This window comes from Phyllopteryx taeniolatus, chromosome 10 (genome assembly GCF_024500385.1).
Source record: "Phyllopteryx taeniolatus isolate TA_2022b chromosome 10, UOR_Ptae_1.2, whole genome shotgun sequence".
In the NCBI taxonomy this organism is placed as follows: Eukaryota; Metazoa; Chordata; class Actinopteri; order Syngnathiformes; family Syngnathidae; genus Phyllopteryx; species Phyllopteryx taeniolatus.
In genome coordinates, this window is record NC_084511.1 from 14,683,688 (window position 1) to 14,710,613 (window position 26,926).

A 26,926-nucleotide genomic window follows, 5' to 3' on the forward strand; every position below is an offset into this window, starting at 1 on the left:
CCAAATCTGTCCTTTTCCCCGTCGCCTTACTCCAAGGGTCGGGGGTGTGCATAGGCAGGTATAAAATCTATGCTTAAAACTCTCAAAATAAAGTTCATACTTACACTTTCTGGTGTTTACACCTAATTAACACACTTTTTACCCCTACGGTTATTATTTTTAATTGTACGAACAACGTAACTTGAGCCAAGGTAAGTCAAACTAACTATTATTATTATTATTTGTTTTTACATTTAAGCAATCATATATTCTGACATCCGCTATCACAAGAAAGCATTTGAACGCACCAAGTCATCCGAATGTAAACGTCTTTGCATGATCGTTTGTAGTGGATTTAGCGATGGGTAGCATTAGCTGTGCTAGCCAACACTTGTACGTTTAGATGCTTGGTTATCTACTGTCAGGACCTATGTCTCACTTAAACTGTCGCCATTACGTTTTTGTTCTTGATATCTAGGTGGAAGTAGTGTTATATGGCTTTGGTTTATTGTTGTTACCAGGCCTAGTGTTAGCTCTGTTACTTTGCATGAGCATTGGGCAGGAACATGTCCGGGCATGTTAGCACAGCCTTAGTCCCTCACGGCTATTACTTTTCAATGCTTTGAAACGTTCCGCACGACCACTGCATTTATAATGTAACACAACAGTCTCCAACCTTAACTTGACACATTTAAATTGATTTGGAAGAAACTTTATATACATAGCGGCTCCCTGTGACGTCTCTCCGTTAACTCTCCCCTCCCTCCAGTCCGGTTGAGCCCCGTTTGACAGCTGTTGAGTTGCAAAAGGCCACCAGAATAACTTGACTGTGAAAAGTCACGTCTGCAAGAGACGCTGCATGTAAACAAGCTTGTGATCAGAACCCGTAGTGTTCATTTACAGTCCCCTCCAAAAGTATTGGAACGACAAGGTCAATTCCTTTGTTTTTGTTGTATACTGAAGACCTTTGGGTTTCAGATCAAAACATGGATATGAGAGTTCAGAATTCCAGCTTCTATTTCATGGTATTTACATCTTGTGTTAAACAAGACAATAAAAGTACAGTACTTCTATATTAAAAATAGAGGTACTGATTAGACTTTACATCAATTTTTATCAGCCTTATCGGTATCGGCCGATAATTAGCATTTTATGCCGATTGGCTTTAATGTCATAGTTCGCCGATCCGATCAATGTCATTGATCGCTCCGCAAAATACATTTACTGCGCGTCACCATCGTGCACAGTATATTTGAATCCAAAAGCCATTTTTAGCCTTGTCGCGTGTCTTTTGGCGTAGTCCTGTAAATATCTGACGGTCAATAAAGTTATTTAAAACAAACAAAAAAACATGTCGGCGGTGTGGATCAGACAACACGTAATGCCGGCTCAGACTACAAGACAAATTTGCTCTTTCAAGATTGCACTGTCAGACTACTTAACTTGCATAGTTTCCATACTGAGAAGGAAAAACAAAATCATGTTACCTGTGTTTAAGAATGAGCTTTTAAGAGCGAGGTTGGCTTGACTTTTATGCTTTTGATTGGGGGGGAACCCCTTTTTGACAGATTAGTATTATTATTTTTTTAAGTGTATGGAGTAAAAGTGAAAAGTTTTCATTAAAACAATTACTTAAGTACAGTTACCTGAAAAAGAAAATCTACTTACTGTGGTACAAATGTAAACACGTGTTAAATGTAATTTTGTGTCACTTTCCTCAACATTGTGGTGGGTATGCATACTTAAGGACTACTTGGTCTCATTTGTAGCTAGGATGTGCTAATAAAGCTAGGATAGCTAGGATGTGCTAATAGTGGCATGTGAAGCTAACATTCTACTTTTACATACAGCTGTTGATTGTTTTCTGTTAAGACTACTTACATTGGCTTATCGTGACATGGCGCTTTGGTGGTAAATATATTGTGATCTACACACAGATGATTGACACAGTGACAGGATCCGGAGCATTGCCTTTTGCAGTACAATTGAAGGCTTTAACAGACCTGGAGGGCCGCTATCAGCCGAAGCTCAGTGGTTTGAGGATCATTGAGAGTGCTTCTGACAATGGCCTCAGGATGACCAGCAGACTGAGGGAGCTGGAGGTGAAGGACCTACTCACTCTGAGCAGGTTCTTTGGTTTCAGCTCAGAGACTTTCTCTCTGGCAATCAGCCTGCTCGACCGCTTCCTCGCCGTCATGAAGGTTTGTACAATGATCAGAGATGCCAACTGCTCTGATTTCGTCATATTTTGTTACGGGCAGTTGCGATGTGTTCCGCATATGGTTTAAATGTTCCACATAGCGAGTGAGTATCACATGGTGCGTGACATGTATGTACCGCAGCTTCTGATTGGCTGACACAAGGAATCTCTCACTTTAGTTAGCAGCGCAACTTTTGATTGGCTAGAAGCTTTTGGCCGGACCAGAAATTAGCACATCTCCTCCTGCTGCGTGCAAGTCTATTGTTCCAACTACATCGAGCAGTGTGCCTCTTTGGATGGCAAATTTCAAACTATCAGCAGATAGCTCGTCTTGTGGATCTAAAAAAACAGCGACTCATGCGGCGCCGCATAAGTTCATGTATTGAACAAAATGATGGTGACTATACTGCCTAAGCAAAATACAAACAATGGGAAAGAAACTTACGAATCACAAGCTTGAAAAACACATGTATGTACGCAACATATATTTTCAATACCTAACGACTCACCAAAGACTTTTATTAAAAAATAAAAAATAAAAAAAAGTTGTGACGTTCGGTGCAAGGGGCATGGTCGTATTCCTTACGGAGTGGTGCTTCGATGCTAATATCATGGCTAAACTACCTCTCTTTTCTAACTGTTTGTTATTATACTGAATTGAATGTGTCAATGGCAATTTTAGATAAAAATGTCCTGTTGCATATCATATTGTTTCCTTTCTGGTAACTACATGTTTGTAGTTGTCACAACACTGTTGTTGCAACTAGTTAGCGTTTTTGCCGTTAGTTTGTCAGATAGCATGTCTCTAAGGGCATTTGCTGTTGGTTGTCTAGCGTTAGTATATCTATAGTTGTCATTGCTAGGTAACTATCTGGCTATTGTGGCTACATTTTATTGTCTCTCTTATATGTTCCTGTAAATCTAAGGCTGCTCGTAATGTCATTTGAGTGAAGTCTACTTTAGTGCACTGTTAGTTTAGTGCAGGTAAACAGTCCAGCCAGACTTACAGTTAGGATAATTTTTTTATTGTCAAGCCTGGTTATGCTGTAGTATAGCCTAACATTTAATATTTGGATCAGTCGTTTAGTGCAGTGCGATTAATTTAGTTTATCGTTAAATTTGAGTTTATTGTGTCAAGACACACACAGACTCGCGAAGGGAAGTCTGCCCCCGCGACCTGACCTCGGATAAGCGGAAGAAAATGGATGGATGTGTATTATCTATTAGTGCGGTGCGATTAATTGGTTTTATCGTTAAATTAGAGTTTATTGTGCATTATTGATTGCAAGAGCAGCGAGATCCTGAACAGTGCTTGAACAGCAGAACTTGTAACATAAAGATTTATTATACACATAATTTGTTGAAACAAAAATTCATATGAAAAATATGATGTTCACTGTGGATGGGAATCAAAAACATTTGCTGTCGAGAACCGGTTCTAAAGGTAATGATTTCTTGGAATCTTGCCAAATGTCCAATCGGTTCCCTTATCCATAATAATAGGGAGAAATGATGTAACGTAATGTGTGTATGGGCTGAAATATGTGCCAAACTGAATTTGAATCATTTATATTTTAATTCGACTGGCTAAACTTGAATAAGAGCGGCGCGTTGGACGACTGGTTAGCCCATCTGCCTCACAGTTCTGAGGACCCGGGTTCAAATCCGGCCTCCCCTGTGTGGAGTTTGCATGTTCTTCCCATGCCTGCATGGGTTTACTCCGGATACTCCGATTTCCTCTCAGATCCCAAAAACATGGTAGGTTGATTGAAGACTCGAAATTGCCCGTAGGTGTGAATGTGAGTGCGGATGGTTATTTGTTTATGTGCCCTGCGATTGGCTAGCAACCAGTTCAGGGTGTACCTCGCCTCTCGCCCGAAGATAGCTGGGATAGGCTCCAGCACGCCCACGACCCTAGTGAGCATAAGCAGTACAGAAAATGGATGAATGAATGAATGAATAAACTTGAATTGCATTAAAAATGAATGTGAATTATGTAACTTGAATTAGTATTGTTTAGTTTGAAACATTGCATTGAAAATCTGAATACTAGTATAATTTGAAATTAAATTTATTAGTTTGGAACTGAAGTCCAATAACCTTGAAACTGAATGTAAGATTTGATACTCAATGAAAATTCAAATCTATATATTTTCACATTTAGTCTTATCAATTCAGATTCAGTTTGACAAATTCACTTTCAAATTAGCTGTGACACAGATCTGGGTACTTTAGGAATAGCAATCGATCGCAGAAACACAGAGCCGTATGTTTGTTTTGGCTAAGATGCAAATGTTCTTGATAAAATCAAAATGTTTCGGACTAAATATTCAAAATGTTCCTGAGAGGGGATAATGGTGGTCGGCATCTTTTGAAAAATGCCTGACTCGTCAATCTTGTCTGTGAAGGAAGTACCTAAATGACGTTCGTCCTGTTCTGCCCAGATTCAACCAAAGCACCTGTCCTGCGTGGGTCTATGCTGCTTTTACCTTGCTGTGAAGTCCTCAGAAGAGAAAAAAAACATCCCTCTTGCCAACGACCTGATCCGCATCAGTCAGAACCGCTTCACGGTGTCTGACATGATGCGGATGGAGAAGATCATTATGGAGAAACTCAATTGGAAGGTGAAGGCCCCCACTGCGCTCCGTTTCCTCCGCCTTTTTCACAGCTACATCGAGGGGGAGCTTGGTGCAGATAGGTGAGGACAAGTTCTTATAATTGGCTAGAGGAATTTTGTAGCAGAATCGTTACTGTGCAAATAAAATAAAAGTAGTTATTCTTCAAGAGATGTTGTTTCTACACAGCAAGAAGATACTGAGCCTTGAGAGACTGGAGGCTCAATTGAAAGCTTGCCACTGTGCCTTTGTGTTCTCCAAAATGAAGGTAGGCATCTCTTTAAATGGTCACTCAGGATTAGGGGTGTCCTGATCCAATCTTTGAGATCGGAAATCGGTTCGATGTCAGCAAAAAAACGAATATCGCATCGGATCAGACTGGGTCTAAAATCTCAGATTTTACCACTCTTACAAACAATCCATTCCATGCTCCGCTCAAGCACTTCAATCCAGCAGCACCCGGACAGCATGCACAGCCCACGTGATCACAAGTTTTTTACTCCGTTATACACACGTTGCGTGCACCACACTGCCCTTCAGAGGTCAAGACATGCACTGCAGGAACGGTGTTCCAAATTAGCGTTAAAGGAAATGGGTGGATGATTCAGTGACTGGTCCGTAACGAAACAAAAATGTTAGTTTTCCAAAGTAAAAGATGCTTGAAAATATCTTATTTTTATGAAACAAAGATAATCTGTCTGCTTTGTTACCGGTATTATAATAAATGTAATTATAAATATTTAGTATTTTTATCATGTATTTTTATCATCCGCCTCACAGTTATGAGAACCCGGGTTAAAATCTGGCCTCGCCTGTGTGGAGTTTGCATGTTCTCCCCGTGACTGCGTGAGTTTTCTCCGGGTACTCCGGTTTCCTCCTCCAAACTAAAAACATGCACGGTAGGTTAATCGAAGACTCTAAATTGCCCGTAGGTATGAATATGAGTGCGAATGGTTTTGTTTCTATGTGCCCTGCAATTAGCTGGCGACCAGTTCAGGGTGTACTCCGCCTCCTGGCTGCAGTTAGCTGGGATAGGCTCCAACATACTCGTGACCCTAGTGAGGATAAGCGGAGTAGAAAATGGATGGGTGGATTGTTTTTATTCAAAGAAATATAATTATTTACTGTTGAGAGGGTAAAATTCTGAGGATTTGGACAACTAAGTTAAATAATGTCTCTAAACGATTATTAATCATTGTCAATTAATTTGATAATCAATAAGTTGTCAATCGTTGCACCTCTATACTGTATACATACGCTTTCGCATAGCCTACACAGTACTGTGTGAAAGTCTTAGGCCACCACGTTTTTTAATGTAATCCCTCTAGATCATGGTTCACGCTTTGTTTGTGAGTTGAGACTGAATCAAGGCCGAGACTGTGACAAGACCAAGACTACAAAAATAAATTTTAAAACTCATGACAAGGTTGAAGAGTTAAATACCATTCTCTTAATTTCTCTTACATACATTTGACAGCAAAAAAAAGTGTATGAAAGTCTTTCAAAGCTCAACATGCAAAAATCTGAACAAATTCTTTTCAACAAAATTCTTGCAATGTATCTTTGAATGCATTTAAACATGAAATGTGAGTATAACGCTAGTTTACGAGTGCTGCTAACGGTACAAAGACTGGGAAAAAATAGCCAATTTAGTTGATTTGACATAAGTTATAGCCAAAGTATAATACTATTAAATGAAGCCAATTTAAGGTGGAAATAAAACCTCTTCCAGAAATATTCATCTGAGAAAGACAAAACTACATTCGCTAGTGTTACTTACAGTTAGCTTACCTGTGTTTAACACCTGTGTTAGTAACACAAAATTAATGGTATTTGTTGTTTTACAACATGCTTCCCCTTATTATCGCCATAATAAAGTTGATGAATAGCAGCTCAGTCCTGGTCTCGGCTAGTCGATGGAAAAATCCAGAACCCAGGCAGTCTGACGCCGAGACGAGACCAAGACTTTTGGGTGTCGAGTCTGAGAAGAGACAAAGACTTTCAAAATGTGGCCTTGAGATTGGCATCAAATATTGCAACAGTTGTTACTATTTATAAAAAAAAAAAAAAAAAAGTTTGTACAATATTTGTCATCCATTGCTCTTGGGCTCAATATATGATGTGTATAAATGTTTAGTTGTTCAAGTTTGTATAAATACCTTTTTAAAAAAAAAAAAAAAAAAAAAAGTAGTGATAAATGTTTGGTGTTCAAATATTCTAAAGTATTTAAAAAAAAATATGCAAAAATGTATTTTTGTGGCGGCACGGTGGTCGACTGGTTAGAGCGTCAGCCTCACAGTTCTGAGGACTCTGGTTCAATCCCCGGCCCCGCCTGTGTGGAGTTTGCATGTTCTCCCCGTGCCTGTGTGGGTTTTCTCCGGGCACTCCGGTTTCCTCCCACATCCCAAAAACATGCATTAATTGGAGACTCTAAATTGCCCGTAGGCATGACTGTGAGTGCGAATGGTTGTTTGTTTCTATGTGCCCTGCGATTGGCTGGCAACCAGTTCAGGGTGTACCTCTCCTCCTGCCCAATGACAGCTGGGATAGGCTCCAGCACGCCCGCGGCCCTAGTGAGGAGAAGCGGCTCAGAAAATGGATGGATGTATTTTTGTTATAAAAGTATTCTCAATATCCTTATTTTCAAATATTCTAAAGTTTTTTTTGTCAGAAACTGTTCCACTATTTTCGCTGCAAGAAACGAGGGTTCACTGTAGTTGATTCCTTGTGCACGCCCTTAGCAATGATCCTCCTTTCAGGGTTGTGCTATCAGATGACACGCTCTAACACCATACATGCTAATACCAAAGAAGTGGTTGGTCTACCACATTACGCCCAAGTCTATTGTAAAGTGTCATGGATGATAAATTCTACTGGAAGTGAGTATCCTGACCCTCTTTTTTTGTTTTTGTTTGCAGCCATCGCTACTTGCCATGGCTCTCTTGTTTCTTGAGGTAGAGGACCAACATGACCCAGAGGACAGGGACCAACTCTCCGAGGCTCTCAAAAGTCTGCAGAAGCTACTAACTGTAAGTACCATGTATCTCTGGATATACAATCCCCTCCAAAAGTATTGGAACGGCAAGGTAATTTCCTTTGTTTTTCGTTGTATACTGAAGACATTTGGGTTTCCGATCAAAAGATGATTATGACAAACGCTCAGAATTCTAGCTTTTATTTCATGGTATTTACATCTAGATGTTAAACAACTCAGGACAGAGCACCTTTTGTTTGAACCCTCCCATGTGACTGATGGGTGTTTCTAGTTGCTGAGGTGTTGCCTTTTAGAATTATTTCTTAAACAGTGCTTGTTTTTGGCTTTGGGTTTCACCTGTGAAAATGACATTTGCTGTTAAGCAAACATGAAGACCAGTCAGCTGTCTAAGAGAGGAAAGCAAACCATTTTAAAGTTGAGAGAAGAGGGAAATCGATCAGAGCTATTGCACAAATATTGGGCATATCCAATACAACAATTTGGAATGTCCTGAAAAAGAAGGAAACTACTGGTGTACTGAGCAACAGACATTGAACTGATCCGAAAAGGGTATCAACAGCAGTTGATGACAGAAATGTGAGCTGTGAAGAAACACCCAAAGACAACAGTTAGTGACATCACTGCCAACCTCCACATGGCAGGGGTGAAAGTATGACAATCCACTGTTCGAAGAAGACTTTGAGAGAAGAAATATACAGGCCATACCACAAGATTCAAAGCACTCATCAGCAAAAAGAATCGGAAGGCCAAATTAAATTTTGCAAAGTAGTACAGAGAGCCACAAAAGTTTTGGAACAAAGCTTTATGGATTGATGAGACCAAGATTAACCTCTACCAAAGTGATGGAAAGCCCAAAGTATGGAGAAAGAAAGGATCTGCTTATGATCAAAAACACACAAGCTCATCTGTGATGCATGGTGGAGGTGATGCCATGGCTTGGGCTTGCATGGCACCTTCTGGAACAAGCTCACTTGTCTTTATTAATGATTTAACTCATGATGGCAGCAGCAGAATAAATTCTGAAGTCTACAAAAACAATTTTGGCTGGAAATTTACAGAAAAATGCATCCAAACTAATCAGCAGAAGCTTCACCATGCAACAAGACAGTGACCCAAAGCACACTGCCAAGACAACAAATGACTTCATCAGGGGGGAAAAGTGGAAGGTCTCAGACTGGTCAAGTTGATCACTGGACCTTAACCCAATAGAGCATGCATTTTACCTCCTGAAGAGGAGACTGAAGGGAGAAACCCCTAGAAACGAACAAAGTGAAGGAGTCTGCAGTAAAGGCCTGGAAAAGGATTTCAAATAAAGACTGTTTTCTGGTGAAGTCAAAGGGTTGCAGGCTTGATGCCGTTATTGCAAGTAAGGGTTATGCTACTAAATATTAAATGCTATTCACTTTAATTTGTCTGTTCCAATACTTTTGCTCACTTGAAAAGTCTGCTTCAAACAAAAGGTACTCTGTCCTGAGTTGAACACATCTATATATAAATACCACAAAATAAAAGCTGGAATTCTGAACTTATTCATCTTTTGATCTGTCTTCAGTATATAACAAAAGCAAAGGAATTGACCTTGCTGTTCCAATACTTTTGGGGGGGACTGTATATGCTCAACTGTGTTGTTGAACATTTAAAATTCTACTACATTTGGGTTAAATTTAGAGAGAGGAAATAAAACTTTAACGATCTCCGTTCTGTTTCAATTGTGACTGTTTGTCAGCAGATCAGAGATGGCGATCTTGTGTGTGTGCGTGAGTTGGTGGGAAAATGCCTGACTGAATACGCCACCGCCAAGTGCTCCAGGCCCAACAGCCAGAGACTTCGCTGGACTATTTCGGGAAGAACCGCACGTCAGCTAAAGCACAGCTACTACAAGATTACTCACCTTCCCACCATACCAGAGTCAGCTTGTTAAACTCTAGCTCCCATGTTGTCGCCTGACGACATGTGATTTCATGCAACTTGTCAGGTGACTGTGCTCACATTTTTTACTTAAAGATCCTCATCTGTGAGATGGTGTTGTTTAAGTCAAAATGATTTTCTCATGCAATAACACGTAGTACATTACCCAGAACTCTTCTGCTCAGTTTTAGTTCCGAGGGTGTGCGAATGCACAGGTATGTTCTTGTTTGAATCCGTACCATGGTGTTTGGTATTTTATGGAATGGATTCCTGTTTTTAAGCTAATAAGTATTGAACCACCTAGGTCCTCAGTCCACCATGTGGAAGAGGAGGGAGAAGGATTTTGAGAAACAAAAATATGGAACCAAGAAATCGGGCCCAAAATCCTTAACTTCCACCCTAGGTTGCTAAACTGTCTTGAATGCACACTCCTACCCAAGGTGATAATTCTTTTTTGTTCATAAAGCAAGTTGAAGGTATTGATACAATGGTCATCAGGGGTTACCGATGAGTCGTTTTCATCATTTGATAGATTTATTGGCACAGTGTGAAGTGCCACGTTCTTCCTGATTTTCAGTTTGGAAGACAATGGTACCTTTTGGTCTGAAAAGTGGAGAAATGATCTGGAATTTGCATTGCAGTTCCTTTTCTGTTTATTTGTGTTGTATTACAAGTGTCACTTTAAATTCCCACCAAAAATAATTCAAAAGGACTGAATACACCATCTACATTTTGACTTGTACCTTTCAATAAAACTTTATTGAAAAATGAATGAGTGCATTCTTGTAGTTTCAAAATCAACACAAATGTGTCAAAAGGAAATAACTATTACTCTGCTTCTTAATGGGCCCAAGTTCTGCCAAATCATTTGTTCACCATCAGGAAGAGACTGGTGGGATATTCACAGTGTATTGACACTGAAAGTCTTTACATTATGAGACCCATATGTCCTGTGTGCTGTAATACCAGCAATAGCGATCATTAGGCCAACCTGACATCCACAATATGAGTTTTTGTGCAGGTCACTTTTGTAAACTGGAAAAGTCTGGACCACCTCCAGCAAAATTTCCTGAAATCTCTGCGCCACTGAAGTCAAATCCAGGATTCTGGAGAGGAAATGTTCAATTAATTAAGCTCTCTCATTGGCTATAGAAGTAAAGACAAACAAGTGAAAATCTGAGCAACTAACCTCTCGCTGGAACCTCTCGAGTGTGAGCTTTCTCTGCATCTGGTCCTGGACCCAAGCATTGGCACAGTATTCTCCCTCTAACAAAGACGACCAACAGTTTCCTGCCTCTCTGTTTGTCTTCATCAGCACAATTCGAATGAGAGATTTATCCTCTATGGAGAAAATAGGTGAGTAAGACAAGACACGAATCTGGCCAACAGCCTGTAAAGTATGTGCGCACTGACTGGTGTGGCGAAACCTACCGAGTGTCCACGTAGCCTCATCAGACACAGTTGTGCTGAACAATCTGCCCTGTCAAAAGATGGAGATAGGACAAAGTGAGGAAGGTGGAATACAATTTTCATTTTCTGATCACTGTCCAGCAGAATCAATAGTTATCTCATAACCTGACAAAAACAAAAAATCTCACTCAGCAGAGATATTTAGTAAATGTATATGTGTGTGCAGATCACTACGTTTGTGTTCGATGTGTTTGTTGACTTGGTTTGCTGTGAGCAAGCAATCAATTGACAATGCTAACCAGCTAGCAATTAAATTTATTGGGGAATATTGATGAGTAAATTGAGTCACAACCTAGGTCACAGAATAAATTAAACTCATAAATGAAGGTACCACTATATTATAAATTAAGTTGTAAATGTAGGTCAGTGCTTCTGATAGTGTTTAAGATAGCAGCGAAGGCCTAGCTGCCCCTGATGGCCCACTTGACTACTGCCTATTGCTAATGGTCATTTTAACTAAGACACCAATTAGTCTACTCTATTATAAACAAAATCTTTAGAAATTATAAAAACATATACAGTACCCACTACTAATAGTAGAATCCGGATGGTTGAGTGTGTGTTCAGAAATGCATAATTTTCCATTCAGTCCTGTAGATGGCGGTATTGTGCGGTGTTATAAACTCCTCAGCAATAAAAGTCGCTATTGGCTTTCCTAAAAGGTGCCAAATGACATCTACCTAGTTTACATATATTTATCAGTAGTGATGGGAATAAATGTGCTTTGAAGCGTGTCGAGAAATCCAGGAAGTAATTCACGATTACTTTATGATAAGCGTGATTTGTTATAGGCAAATGACGTCACTGATAACGTATGAAATCGTAGCTGTTTCGAGAAGTGGTTCGAGTGTTGGCACGATTAATGAAGAGACGAGGAAACAAGCATAATGGATTCCCAGAAATTTTGGGTGTTAGTTGTCGTGTTGGAGCTTGCCCAATTTCTTGTGACAAATATGACAGTTTATTCATGTAGTCTGCTTTAAAAATGTGTTTCCCATTTGGCAATGCTTTAAGTAGACCTCTCCAGCAACATAACACAGATCGTATGTCTGTATGCAGTGAAATATGTTACTACTATAATTCAGAATCTTATTTTATTCCTATTCCAAATGTTTGTTTTTCTACAATTCAGATTTGGAGTCATGACCTCATTTTTAAAATGTTTTTCTTCTCAGGAAACAGGAGCAGTGGCACCTCAAAACAAATATTGTCAAAATTGTATTTGTAACAAGTAAAAAAATTATTTAAAAAAAATCCTTTAGTACTGGGAAAGGTAGACGTTCATATATCTAAGCCAATAAATAAAGAGAAAATTATTTAATAAAAAAAAACCGCACACAATCAATGTTTCATCTTTTGTAAGCACTGCAATAGCTATACCAGGTTCTATTGGATTTGTTGATTTCATAGCACAGTACCAACCACCGATTAAAGGAATGAATAATGATAAGTACTTCAGTGATTCCAATGAGGACACTGTTGAGCCATCACACGTTGTTCGACTGACAATCATGGTTTTGGCCGGCAGGGGGGTTGTTTGTGTGCCCATGAAGCCTCGAGAAATGAGCCTTTTTGTTAGCCAAATTCTTCATCTGGCCAACACTATTTATCAGGTTGTAAAAAGCTAAAAAATATTGTTTTCGAATTATTATTTTTGACGCGCGAGTGTGACTGCTCGACTCAGTCAGCCATTCACACAAAGAGGGCGGGCTACCTTGATTATTTCTGTCCCTTTGAGGTTGAGCTCGATATCTCTTGCTCCCAAATGACACTTGACTTCTTTAGCCGACGTCCCGGGGGGCACGTTGACTTCAATGAACACCTCCTCCATGGTTTGGCTCCATGAGCCCCAGCTTGTCTGACAGGGCACCAGCCCACTCCTCTCGTCGAAGTGTACCGACATGCCGCCCCGCTCGCGAGCAACTGTAATGCGCTAAAAAGGTAAATGACGTTTTGCAATGTAATACAATAATTCTTAAATTGTATTGAAAAAAGTCTTCAATGATTTGTGTTTGTTGTTTTGCCACTTTTTCCGCTGAACTTCTTCTTCTTGTCACAGTGACAAAGTCATTTCCGGTCGTGTGTGGTGTTACAGTGCCATCTAGTGTCTATTAAAAACAAATGTATGGTTATGTGTCCGAGTTTTTGTTTTTAAGCTTTTTAAACACTTAAAAATAATAAATAAATCAACTGGATCATTCTCTGTGTAGCAATTATCTCGGCGACATGGGGATTTATTCATGGGAAAATCCAACAAAATATAGAGTTTGTCTAAAATAGGAGAGGATTTAATAATCTGTTAATTGGATTACTCGTCCTACCCTGATGTCCCTTGGACTGCCTTTATGCACAGGGACAGGTTACCGCACCAATAAGAACTGTCCCCCCCCCCTCCCTTTATAGTTTTTAAAACGTTATCTATGATCAAATGCAAAAGGAGTTTCTGCAGCATTTAGAAACAATTTCCTCGAGAAATGGCCATCTTTTTCGTGAATTGTATTATTGCCTGTATCTGTGGGATAAGGTAGGTCCTCAGTGTAGTCCTACATTTGCCACAGAACGATTCATTTTAACATTGTTATGTTTTGTTTGAGTGTTTTCTTTTTCTCTTTAAAGTCTAGCCAATGTGAGTTCAAATGAGAAGATTTACTCAGATAACATCACTCGCATTCTGGATCGACTTTTGGATGGTTATGACAATAGACTACGACCTGGATCTGGAGGTAATTCTGCCCAAGATTGACAGGAAAATTCTACACAATGCCTTACACCTGTATGTTTACAATCAATATATGCCAGGGGCAGCACGTTGGAATAGTGGTTAGCATGCCTTACAGCTATGAGGCTGGGGGTTCGAATCTGGGTTCTGGCCTTTCTGTGTGGAAATTGGAAAAAACACGCATGTTAGATTCAATGAAGACTCTCGAGTGTCCATAGGTGTGAATGTGAGTGTAAATGGTTGTTGTACCCGCAACTGTCTTTCGACCCCTGAGTCCATGGTGTAGCCTGCCGCTTACCCAAAGTCACCTGTGATAGGCCCCAGCTCCCCCAAAACCCTAATGAGGACAAATTCTATGGGGAAAAAAAAGATGAATTATATACCAGAGGTTTGTCTTGCATTTTGTTTGAAAGTGCATCTTGGTTTTTGTTGCAGGTGGCGTTACTGAGGTGAAAACAGACATCTTTGTCACAAGTTTTGGACCTGTGTCAGATGTTGAGATGGTACGATATTTATTCTGCAATGCAAAGAGTCGCATTGACAGTATGAGACACACAGTGACCAGTGACTGTCTGCTTTATGGGCATCCTGCCATTAGCACATCTAATGAGCTGTAATCTGTTTGACCAGCTCTATAACGCCATTACTGATGGCTTCTGAATCAATATGACAACATGTCAGTGAGGGATGGCTTAATGGACTGATTAATGATTATCTGCTGAGTGACAAGCAACTGTCTTTACATCGTCTTGTTTCTGCAAGCGGAGAAAGTTGAAATGACCTTTTCTGTGTTGTTATGCATGCCAGGAAACTGCAGCGAGAGGATGAATGCAAAGTGCGATATGATGGGGAGGTTTTCATTTGCTGCTTTTATTCCCATTTTAGGAATACACCACAGACATGTTCTTTCGACAAATGTGGGTTGATGAGCGGCTGAAATTTGTGGGTCCTATTGAAATCCTGCGTCTGAACAACCTCATGGTTGACAAGATCTGGACCCCAGACACCTTCTTCCGAAACTCCAAAAAGTCAATTTCCCACAACATGACCACACCTAACAAGCTTTTCCGTATTATGCAAAATGGGACTGTCCTTTACACAATGAGGTAATTATATATTTATTATTTTATTAATAATTTATTTTTGACAATGCAGAAACGATTTCTCTTCGTCCTGTTGTTGTTAGACTGACAATAAGTACAGAGTGTCCAATGAATCTTATGGACTTCCCCATGGATGGCCATGCTTGTCCTCTCAGGTTTGGAAGCTGTGGGTAACACGGACGATTATGATAAACAAAAGCAATGAAGGAATATTCACAAATGTTACCAACATTTCTTTTAAACTTCACTTTTCAGATGCCTATACCAGCAGTGAAATCGTTTTCACTTGGAGGAAGGGGCTGATAAAGTCTGTCGACTGTCCCAAAGAGTCCATGAGCCTTTTGCAGTACGATCTGGTGGGGCAGACACTGTCGAATGAGATTTTCAAGTCAAACACAGGTGCACACACACACAAACACACACAAGTAGATACAGTATGTCTGCCTTCACGGTTGTCGTCCACAAGTGAAAAGCATGCGATTGGCTTGAGAGCTGTCCAATTAATTCGGTGCCTCTCCAAGATGTGAGTGATCAGGCCTAATAGTGTGCCTTCACTGAAAGAGGTACAGTACAGTGTTTAAAGCCATACGCGGACAGAGAGGAAAGATGGCGGCGTGTGAGCATTTTGTCTTTTCACCAGATGAAGTAACGTTCCCCTGCTGTGAACCCAGCAGAATCCTGAAAAGACGAGGAAAAGGCTGACGAATAGAGCAGTGATAGCCATTCATCAAGCAGAAGGAGAATCTGTGTGCGTGTGTGTGTGCAGCTTATTTTTGCTCTGTGAAAGCAAGCATGTGTTTAGACTGAGCGACTTGGCGCATAATGACACTGGAGGCCACCCCCCACGCTATATCCACTCTCTAACTTTTGCGGTACAGTTTCTGTACAGCTCTACTCTATGCTCTGTTCCCAGCAGCTATTTTGTTTCAAGGGCAGGCAAGGGCATTGATTGTGCGCTCACCCTGCTTTGTCCCCCAGGGCTTCTCTCCTCACACACGTTGTTTATCTTGCAGGTCAGTACTCTGTGCAGGTGGTCCATTTCCACCTCCAGAGGAAGCTGGGATACTACCTCATTCAGACATACATTCCACTTATCATGGTTGTCGTGCTGTCGCAAGTCTCTTTCTGGATCAATAAGGAGTCTGTCCCTGCACGTACAGTCGCCGGTATGTCACAATTACTGTGAATTTAAAATGCAGTTAGCACGCATCCATGTGTGCATATCTGATTAGCAATTCAACAACCCCTTGTTAAAATACCATTTAAAAATATCCATCCATTTTCTGAGCCGCTTCTCCTCACTAGGGTCGCGGGCGTGCTGGAGCCTATCCCAGCTGTCATCGGGCAGGAGGCAGGGTACACCCTGAACTGGTTGTCAGCCAATCGCAGGGCACATACAAACAAACAACCATTCGCACTCACAGTTACACCTACGGGCAATTTAGAGTCTCCAATTAATGCATGTTTTTGGGATGTGGGAGGAAACCGGAGTGTCCGGAGAAAACCCACACAGGCACGGGGAGAACATGCAAACTCCACACAGGCTGGGCCTGGGATTGAACCCGGGTCCTCAGAACTGTGAGGCTGACGCTCTAACCAGTTGGCCACTGCGCCCATTTAAAAATATGACCATGATAATTAATATTTATACTTAAAACATAAATAATGTGACTAATTATTTGTATTATTCAATAGGGAAAAAAAGTGTCCAGTCTTGATATACTAGTTTATTTGTCTCGTGACCATGCTCATAATTCAAAACACTTGTATCTCAAATCATCGTATCCATTTGAAATGAATAGAAATGCAATTAAACTGTTCCATCCTGCCCACCCAATTTTTTTAAATATGTTTTGATAAGGAAAATAACACTGTTTTTAAATGTTTTAAAAACATATAGGAATAACAACTTCTGGTCTGCATGATTTGGCCACCGGGGGCAGTATAATATAGTCATGCAGACACAAATGAAGAAGAGTTTCACATCTACCGTAAGTGACTCAGTGAGGTGCTGTAATGTTAATCATTTTTCGTAGAGGATAAAGAATGTATGCCTGTAACTGTAAGTATTGTTTTACATTCTGCCTATATGTGTTGCTTGCTTGTCTAACTATTCGCTTAAAGCGTTATAACACAGCCACATTGATGTATAAATTGATGGTGTTTCCTATTATATGTTAGCATTAAATTAGCGTACTTTAAGACAAAGTTATGTTTTTAAATACACAATGTGTAATTCTCTTAGTTTTATATTTAGTTTGTCAGTGAAATTCAACTGGGAGTGATATTAAAACGCATGGTGCCTGTCCTTGTTGAGAAGTAAGTTCACTGCCACCAAACAGCGCTTGTACCTCAAATATTTGCTCGCAAGTCAAAGCAAAGAATCGTCCGAATGATGGCCCCTGTGGTTGAAATGTAATCCCAAATGGGTGGTACCTTATCCAAGTTTTGTAAGTATTTTATAGCTGTTGAAGTAAGGTATTCTTCACCCAAAATATGGGGTTTAAATTTACCCTATTAAAGTGGCTTCAAATTGTTACCCTAAATTAATTGGGTAAATTCTATAGGTTATTTCTTTTAGTGTAACAGTTGTCTTATTTAAGTAATATATAGTAAACATATTGCAGATCCCATACTATTTTCTAGTGCGGATTATTGACAGCTGTACTATTAGACAGCACTGTGAACAAGTGGTTAGCACATCCGACTTACAGTACAGAGGCCTGCTCGGCCTGAGCTCGGCCTGAGCTCGGCCTTTCTGTGCGCTTCTGTGAGTTTCCTCTGGTCACTCCATCTTTTCTTTGGTGTGAACATGGTTGTTTGTGTATATGTGCTCTGCGACCAGTCCAGGGTGTACTGCACCTGATGTCATCTGGAATAGGCTCCAGCTCACCTGCGACCCTGATAATGATAAGTGGTATAGAAAATAGATGGCTGGATTGCTACGCCTGTTGGAGACAAAAAAAAATAAATTAAAAAAAAGAGAGAGGAATGCAAATGGGAATAATAATGCTTTATAATATATGAGAAACCATAACAATAATGCAAAGGCTTTTGTCATGTCTGCTTATGCTTGATTTAAAAATTTATTTTGTGGGAAAAGTGATTTCATTTTTACGTGTCATAAAAACATGTTAACAGGTGTGTGTGTGTTTGTGCATGTGTGTGTGTGAGAGAGAAAGCGAGAGAGAGAGAACGCGACATTAACAGCATATAAACTTTGTAATGCTTGTTTTCCCCCAGGCATCACCACAGTGCTAACAATGACTACCTTGAGCATCAGCGCCCGCCAGTCGCTCCCCAAAGTGGCCTACGCCACAGCCATGGATTGGTTCATCGCCGTGTGTTTCGCCTTCGTGGCTTCAGCACTCGTCGAGTTTGCAGCAGTCAACTACCTTGCCACGCTGCAGGCCAACCGCCTGAAGAAGACAAAAGCTCGACAAGACAAGCTAGAGGTTTTGGCTACCGCGAGTGACGATGACGACCCAGTTTTGGTAAGGACAGAATCACTATAAATACGATTTATGCTTACATCAACACTGCTTTATCAAAAAAGACTACAGAGCCCACCAAAAACACAGACCCGAATGATGGATAAGCAAATATATCTTTTACTAAATAATTTACTTACAAAATGAATCTATATTAAACAACACGGCGGTGATAGGTAAGCAATACAATGGTGGTGCATTTTCTTTAAACTGCTGCTTGCGGTTTGACAAGGAGCCTTCTAGTAAGGGGCCCCATTGGTAGATTCTTGAATCCCGACATGTCATTGCTTGTGAGTACTGTGGTTTCCAGTTGTGTTGTACAAACCCAATTCCAATGAAGTTGGGACGTTGTGTTAAACATAAATAAAAACAGAATACAATGATTTGCAAATCATGTTCAACCTATATTTAATTGAATACACTACAAAGACAAGATATTTCAAACTGAAAAACTTGATTGTTTTAGTAAATAATCATTAACTTAGAATTGTATGGCTGCAACACGTTCCAAAAAAGCTGGGACAGGGTCATGTTTACCACTGTGTTACATCACCTTTTCTTTTAACAACATTCAATACACGTTTGGGAACTGAGGACACTAATTGTTGACGCTTTGTCGGTGGAATTATTTTTCATTCTTGCTTGATGTACAGCTTCAGCTGTTCAACAGTCCGGGGTCTCGGTTGTCGTATTTTACGCTTCATAATGCGCCACACATTTTCAATGGGAGACCGGTCTGGACTACAGGCAGGCCAGTCTAGTACCCGCACTCTTTTACTACGAAGCCACGCTGTTGTAACACGTGCAGAATGTGGTTTGGTATTGTCTTGCTGGAATAAGCAGGGGCGTCCATGCAAAAGACGTTGCTTGGATGGCAGCATATGTTTCTCCAAAATCAGTATGTACCTTTCAGCATTAATGGTGCCTTCACAGATGTGTAACTTACCCATGCCATTGGCACTAACACAGCCCCATACCATCAGAGATGCTGGCTTTTGAACTTTGCGTCCATAACAGTCCAGATGGTTCTTCTCCTCTTTGGCCCGGAGGACACGACGTCCACAATTTCCCAAAACAATTTGAAATGTGGACTCGTCGGACCACAGAACACTTTTCCCCTTTGCATCAGTCCATTTTAGATGAGCTCGGGCCCAGAGAATCCGGCGGGATTTCTGGGTGTTGTTGATAAATGGCTTTTGGTTTGCATAGTAGAGTTTCAAGTTGCACTTACGATGTAGCGCCGAACTGTATTTACTGACATTGGTTTTCTGAAGTGTTCCTGAGCCCATGTGGTGATGTCCTTTACTCATTGATGTCGGTTTTTGATGCAGTGCCGCCTGTGGGATCGAAGGTCACGGGCATTCAATGTTGGTTTTCGGCCTTGCCGCTTACATGCAGTGATTTCTACAGATTATCTGAACCTTTTGATCATATTAAGGACCGTAGATGATGAAATCCCTAAATTCCTTGCAATTGTACGTTGAGGAACATTGTCCTTAAACTGTTCGACTATTTTCTCACGCACTTGCTCACAAAGAGGTGAGCCTCGCCCCATCTTTGCTTGTGAATGACTGAGCAATTCAGGGAAGCTCCTTTTATACCCAATCATGGCACCCAACTGTTCCCAATAAGCCTGTTCACCTGTGGGATGTTCCAAACAGGTGTTTGATGAGCATTCCTTAACTTTCTTAGTCTTTTTTGCCACCTGTCCCAGCTTTTTTGGAACGTGTTGCAGCCATAAAATTCTAAGTTAAGGATTATTTGCTAAAAACAATCAAATTGATCAATTTGAACATTAAATAGCTTGTCTTTGTATTCCATTTTTATTTATGTTTAACACAACGTCCCAACTTCATTGAAATTGGTTTTGTACATATGGACCAATACCAGTCATCTCTCTGGGGTTCCAACTAGCTACCAGCCAGCAACAGCTAGGGATGGGCAAACGTGTCAGGCTGTGATTGCCGTGGCTGCCCAGCGAGATATTTAAATTGAGAATCCTAGTCGACCGTTGCGCAACCGTGTATACGGCTGAACTTGAGAGTATGTGATAGGGCATAACGGAACGTGGAAGTGGTCCCTCGTGTGATGGGAAGCCTTCATTTCTCCAGGCTTCATGTGCAGTCACCTCCCCTGCTGGCCAAAACCTGGACTGTCATTTAAATTATTTCTGACGGCGTTTTTGTGGTCTTGCAACAATGTTTGCATGATAATAATCATAGAACTAAAAACACCATAATTAGAGCTTGAGTGTTTCATAGTCTGTTCATGATTAATGCATGTTGATTGTGTGCTTATGAATTCTGCGGTGATGGGAACGTTATCCTTTTTTTAAAATATATATTAAGAAACAACTGGAGAGATCCACTATAAAAGTGTTGCCATGCAGGGGAAACCCTTGTTTACTTTATTTTTATTTTTTTATTTATTTTTCCAGAGCCCATGAATATCAATCCCTATCAAAATTTGCGACCCAGAGGGGTCGTGTCGCTCATGGGGTGCATTTCAGGCTTTGACAGCTAAAGAGAAGACAAATACTTAGTCAATAGTTACGTTAAAAGTGTAAACGACAGATATGAGCGTGGTGTAGCAGCCCAGCTAACCGACGTGCTTATGTGGTGGCCATGTCGGCAGGGCCGACGTTCCCATCAAATTCACCATGGACATTGAAATTATGTTGTAACTTGCTCAATTCTCAGCCAATTTTCACAAGGCTTACCTTTTTTGCCACTGCCAAAGTCTGTCCTATCAATTCAGAATATATGAAAAAAAAAACATTGTTTTGTACCTGTGAAAGGTTATTCCCTCTTCCCTTGTTGTAATTGTACGGTGTTGTTTGCAACCATATGCAGCACAATTTGCCAGCATCCTTGCTCTTTCAGTTTTTTTTTTCCCATCCACACATATGGAGTGTGCTGACGACTTTGACCCTCCTAGCTTAGCATCGCTGTAGGCATGCAGGTTAAAAGGAGTGTGTCATATCTCCCTGTTTGTTCATATATATGGTGTAAACAAGGTTTAGGCAGAATTTGTGACCATTGTTGGTGGCCCCGGGGGGCAATATTGTATGAGCTGCTATTAAACCAGCATGAAGAAATGGAAAGTTACTAAATTTATTGACCGACAGATACAGAGAGACATCAATTTCCACATGCAGACTTAATCAAACTTTATACAATATTACCCCTAGGATTTCAAATTCTGACAAAACCTAGTTTATGCTTTTAAATTACTTTTTGTATTAACATGAATATTCTTCTCTTTTGCTGTTGAACACTCAAACACACTCAACACTGTTCTATTACATCCAACTACGTTTCTCATCTGCTCCGCAACGACTGCGGCAATTTTGTTTTTATAGTTTACAAATCTTGCAGGGCATCCACAGTAATCACGACCTGATGAGTTTGCCCAACCGTCCTGTTTTGACCACAGTGGCCTAAAACGGGGCAGCTGTGGCCGCTGGGAACATATCATAAATGTAGCTTTAGATTGTGCTGGTGTACTATAGCAACTTCCTAAAAGATGTAAAGCCTGAGCTTTTCTTATACATTTGCATCGTCTGTGGTAAATGTGGTCATTTTCTCCACTATGCTGCTTGAAGATGGATGAAGAATGTTAATGATGAATACAAAGCTACAGTTGTTGTTAAGACGTTTTTTTTTTTCAAATGCATTTCCAAGTAATTAATCCACTTCTTCCATTATTTCCATTCCGGGCACACTACACATTAAAGAGTAATAGTTTCTGTTGTAGAGCTCTGATCTGTAGCTACAGTATATGCTTTATGCTAATACAGTAAGCCACCATGGCATCCTCTTGGGATCTGTCTCAAGCGCGGGGCTCATGGTTAGATGTTTTAAAAATAGCCTCAGTGTGAGAAGAATTCCAGCACAGCATAATCTGCAAGCATCCTATGGGCGTTCATCAAATTACCTGCTGTGTTTTTTTTAAAAGCATACTGACATGCCATTGGAAAGCTCCCATGGGAGCAAACAATACTACATGACAACACTGTGTTATAATCACTGCAGTGCCACACTCACGTCTTCTACTCTCCTTCAAGGAGTCCAACATCAGCAGTCAAGAAGGCCTGAAGAGGAGAAACCACTCGGTGTGTCCCAGTGAACCAGTCGAAGCTCCACCTGTGCCAATATTCCTCCAGCAGGGCTCGGCTTTCCCCCAAATCCCACAGCTGGCCGGCACCAGCCCCATCGACAAGTACGCCCGCATTCTCTTCCCCTTGACATTTGGCCTCTTCAACCTTGTCTACTGGTACATCTACCTGGGCAAGGACACCATGGAGACAGCCAGGTACACTCAGTACAAGTCACTCATCTTTTCATATACAGTGCATACAACAAAGATTTTACTCTGCGTGTAAATAACTTCATCACACACCAAGTTTGTATTTTACTACATTGTTTCTCAAAACAAGACAATTAATCCTATCATTTGAGCTGACCTTATTACTGGAGTGAGGTTGTTTTGTTTAGCATACACAGTGCTAAACAGATCACTATCCAATGGATATGCCACAACGGTCCGAAATCACAGCATTGGTAATTACAGGAATTATTTTTTTGTTACGTTATACATATAAACTAATATGTATAAGCACTTTAACACTTGAACTACAATTATAATTCTGAAAACAACTTTTTTTTTTTAACCCATGAATTTACTTTCTTTCCTGGGCAGAAAAAACAATTGTGGCTGATTGCTATACTTGATTAATTTCTGACTTGTCAAAAAAGTCCAGTAACCTGGTGTTCTGTCGAGTCAAGCGTCTTTCTCAAACTGCACTACCAAAGCCTCTGCACATGCGCATGTTGACCGGAGCTGTCCAGCGCCATTGCGCCTGCGCCTGTCGGAAACAACTCTTTCCTATGTATCACTCATTTGAGTTCTTTATTAAGTCAAAGTTTTTATTCATATTTATATTTGGTGTAACTGTGTAATATAACTGTCAAATATTGAATGAGTAAAGATAAACACACAGTGTAAGCTTTTTTCACGAAAAGCCTAACTCGATAGCTCAGCTTGCGCATGCGCAGAAGTGCGGGACAGTGCGGTTCGGCAAGGAGGTTGTTTTGACAAAACACCGGCTCAAATTTGGGTACAACAAAAGGTGAAGTCAGTTTGTCTGCATTAGTCGACATTAAAGCACTTTAGAATGCTTGAAGGTTTCTTCTCTTTTTTATGACAGGTGGTCTAATTTGGTCAGTACTGTACATAACTCTAACAATTGGGAAATGCCCGGTGCACTGCGTTCAACCACGACTGTGCATTTTTTGGTTTTATTTATGTAACTTCTGAAGTTTATTTTTCCCTGAAAATTATTGTCACACCACAAAATGTAGAACCTCATGGCGCTTAACTTTAAAGATTCAACTGCACAGTATTTTACCATTTTATTTAAAATGTATCCTCGAATAAGGTCATATATAAACGTTGGCAGAATGACCTATTGTTGCTTTGCAAGGAATTTGGGATGATTGATGAAGAAAGTTTGTACAATTACACAAGACTGAGAAAATGACCTTACTATTATTCTATTCAACGCATGTATTGTATCATGTATCGTGCATGTCAGTTGGCCTTTGAGCCAGATGGATCAGGAACAGCGACAGGTCGCTAATATTCATGAGCAAAGTGGCACCACAATGACAGATGAACGGCTTAACCCCAACATGACTCAGGTAGCACTTTGCTGTGGAATATTTTATAAGCTATCCCTACCAACATTTACCCTTCTTATTTGGGATTTAACCTCCATCACACACACACACACACACACACACACACGACAAAGGTAGCAGATACCAAGAGGCCTTCTGTGGAAATAGAAAAAGAACAGTAACGACACTAAATATAAAATGTTGAATACAGTGGAAGGAAATCTGAATTAATGTAACGTTACTGGTTCAAACTTTTGCCAACATAAAACCTTTATAACTATAGGTTCAAAGTAAGATTTTACATGCCTTTCATATAAGTAAATTTAACCACTGTAAAATAAAAGTAAATTACAGTAATCCACCGCTATATTGTGGTTCACGCTTTGTGGTCCCGCTATATTGCAGATACATTTTTTTTATACTGTTTGTACAATATTTTTGATGTACAGCTTCACCTTAAGTCAGTGTAGATTCTCAGTCATCCGGGTCATGGTAATCTGCACAGGTTGAATTAAAGCAATAGGCCCTTTTTGTTTCTTGAATGTGCTTAGTTTTTTCATGTTTTCTGAAAATGTTCAAAAACGACTTCTGCAATTATGCTATTAGGCTAACATAATGTAAAATAGTCACATAACGTTTTTCTTATATTGCAGTGTTTCAGTAAAAACAATATCTTCCCTGTCTGTACTTTTATGTCTATCATGGGTAATACTGATGTAGCCCCAAGAGATGAAAAAAAAAGGTGTCAAATATTACTAGGCGGTGTTTCATTCAGGCCTGTGCGGTGCCTTCAACGCAGCACGTGCCAGTGAATGCATCACGCTTTTATACAAGGGTTACCTGAGGGCTGCCAAAACCCCGAACGCTTTAATGAAAACTCTCTTTCTCCACGGGGACTTGGTCACAGGGGCAAATAAGTCAGCGCTCACTTTGAACGACGACTCATAATAAGTGGGCCACTTCTCCAACGCAACCAAGAAAGAGAAAAGAGGCAGAGAGATGTGTTACGTAACGCCTGGGGAGCGCAAATCTGCTCATCATGCTTCTCGTGTTCCTGTCAGAGAATTTTTGCGCTTGTTTGAGAGAGAGAACGTGGAGAAGAGCTGAATCACATATTTTCACTGCATCACTTTGCTGGAGGAGGTGGTGCTTAGGAGTCACATGTGTTTCAGTGCACATAGATGGACTAAGTGTGCTGTATTTATTCTGGTCTTGCAGGGACGTGGATCCAACCTCCTAAAAGCGAGAGGACCAGGAAAAGGGCACGTGCAGAGCGAGAGACCACCCTCCCCCTTCCCCTCTCTCTCTCTCTCCCTCTCTCGCTCTCTGAAGCGCTCAGCATTTGTTCTCCTCTCATCTGACAGAGGAAATGAATCAGAAACTCATTTATTCTGCTGCCGCACATTCATTCATTTCGCAGGCTGTGACCGCGGCCCGCTTGTGTTCTGATCAGTAGGCTGACGAACTGCCCTTCACGGGCCTCGAACGCTTTCAAGCCCGCCGACCTCGCAAACCAGACAGCGACAGCTGACAACGGAACGAGTGGTACCGCGGGAACCGCACAAGACACATGAAAAAGAAAGCGGACGATATCATCTATGATGGCTGCACCTGCTGGTGATGCAAGAGTGAACCAATGCTTTCAGAAGGCTGCCCTCTATAGAGGCACAGCCCCCACTGCAAGCACATCAAAGTCAACTTCCCTCTCTATGTCGCCAAAATGTGCTCAAAGCTGAGAGAATGCATGCTGGGGGTGGGCTTTGCATCCCACCTTTGTCCACACATGTCGCTGTGGGGTTCATTTCTCAACTGTGGGCACACACACACACACACACACACCCACAGTGGGAGGAAAAAGTATATGAAGTCTTTGGAATTTCTTGTATTTCTGCATAAATTGGTCATAAAATGTGGTCTGATCTGTATCTAAACAACATTTTCCTTTCGGCTTGTCCCGTTAGGGGTCACCACAGCGCGTCATCCTTTTCCATGTAAGCCTATCTCCTGCATCCTCCTCTCGAACACCAACTGCCCTCATGTCTTCCCTCACGACATCCATCAACCTTCTCTTTGGTCTTCCTCTAGCTCTCTTGCCTGGCAGCTCCATCCTCATCATCCTTCTACCAATATACTCACTCTCTCTCCTATGGACGTGTCCAAACCATCGAAGTCTGCTCTCTCTAACTTTGTCTCCAAAACATCGAACCTTGGCTGTCCCTCTGATGAGCTCATTTCTAATTTTATCCAACCTGGTCACTCCGAGAGCGAACCTCAACCTCTTCATTTCCGCCACCTCCAGCTCTGCTTCCTGTTGTCTCTTCAGTGCTACTGTCTCTAATCCGTACATCATGGCTGGCCTCACCACTGTATTATAAACTTTGCCCTTCATCCTAGCAGAAACTCTTCTGTCACATAACACACCTGACACCTTCCTCCACCTGTTCCAACCCGCTTGGACCCGTTTCTTCACTTCCTGACCACACTCACCATTGCTCTGGACGGTTGACCCCAAGTATTTAAAAGTCCTCCACCCTTGTTAGCTCTTCTCCCTGTAGCCTCACTCTTCCCCCACCACCCCTCTCATTCTAAACCACATCGATAAATAAATTGATACTACAACAATACAACACAAACAATTATATGTTTTCATAGTTTTACTGAAAATAACGTAATCATTCGCAGGACAGGGAGGAAAAAGTAAGTGAACCCTTGGTGATTGACCCTCTTTTGGCAGCAACACCCTCAAGCAAACCTTTTATGTAATT

The 26,926-nt window shown here is 40.9% G+C and overlaps 3 protein-coding genes across 5 annotated transcripts; 2 read left to right on the forward strand and 1 right to left on the reverse strand.

Annotated features, from left to right (window-relative positions):
- Position 1: 1 nt before the first annotated feature.
- ccng1 (cyclin G1) lies at positions 2-10,469 on the forward strand. Of its 2 annotated transcripts, none has more exons than XM_061786921.1 (6): positions 2-191; positions 1,917-2,180; positions 4,624-4,877; positions 4,984-5,062; positions 7,713-7,823; positions 9,516-10,469. In XM_061786921.1, the coding sequence occupies exons 2-6, from the start codon at positions 1,917-1,919 to the stop codon at positions 9,708-9,710; spliced, it is 903 nt and encodes a 300-aa protein (XP_061642905.1). In that variant the 5' UTR covers positions 2-191; the 3' UTR covers positions 9,711-10,469. The 2 variants fall into 2 exon arrangements, with proteins under 2 accessions (XP_061642905.1, XP_061642907.1); XM_061786923.1 differs by having other exon boundaries at positions 3-191; positions 9,519-10,469.
- On the reverse strand, positions 10,164-13,245 carry nudcd2 (NudC domain containing 2). Its single transcript, XM_061786924.1, has 4 exons — positions 12,882-13,245; positions 11,129-11,177; positions 10,887-11,038; positions 10,164-10,803 (listed from the first exon to the last, which is right to left on the reverse strand). The coding sequence occupies exons 1-4, from the start codon at positions 13,068-13,070 to the stop codon at positions 10,720-10,722; spliced, it is 474 nt and encodes a 157-aa protein (XP_061642908.1). The 5' UTR covers positions 13,071-13,245; the 3' UTR covers positions 10,164-10,719.
- gabra6a (gamma-aminobutyric acid type A receptor subunit alpha6a) lies at positions 12,972-26,070 on the forward strand. Of its 2 annotated transcripts, none has more exons than XM_061786920.1 (10): positions 12,972-13,108; positions 13,784-13,890; positions 14,322-14,389; positions 14,772-14,992; positions 15,073-15,155; positions 15,245-15,388; positions 16,003-16,155; positions 18,233-18,483; positions 22,547-22,794; positions 25,380-26,070. In XM_061786920.1, exons 3-10 carry the CDS (start codon positions 14,387-14,389, stop codon positions 25,399-25,401), a joined length of 1,125 nt encoding a protein of 374 aa, XP_061642904.1. In that variant the 5' UTR covers positions 12,972-13,108; positions 13,784-13,890; positions 14,322-14,386; the 3' UTR covers positions 25,402-26,070. The 2 variants fall into 2 exon arrangements, with proteins under 2 accessions (XP_061642904.1, XP_061642903.1); XM_061786919.1 differs by lacking the exon at positions 12,972-13,108 and adding an exon at positions 13,515-13,691.
- The last annotated feature ends 856 nt before the right edge of the window (positions 26,071-26,926 follow it).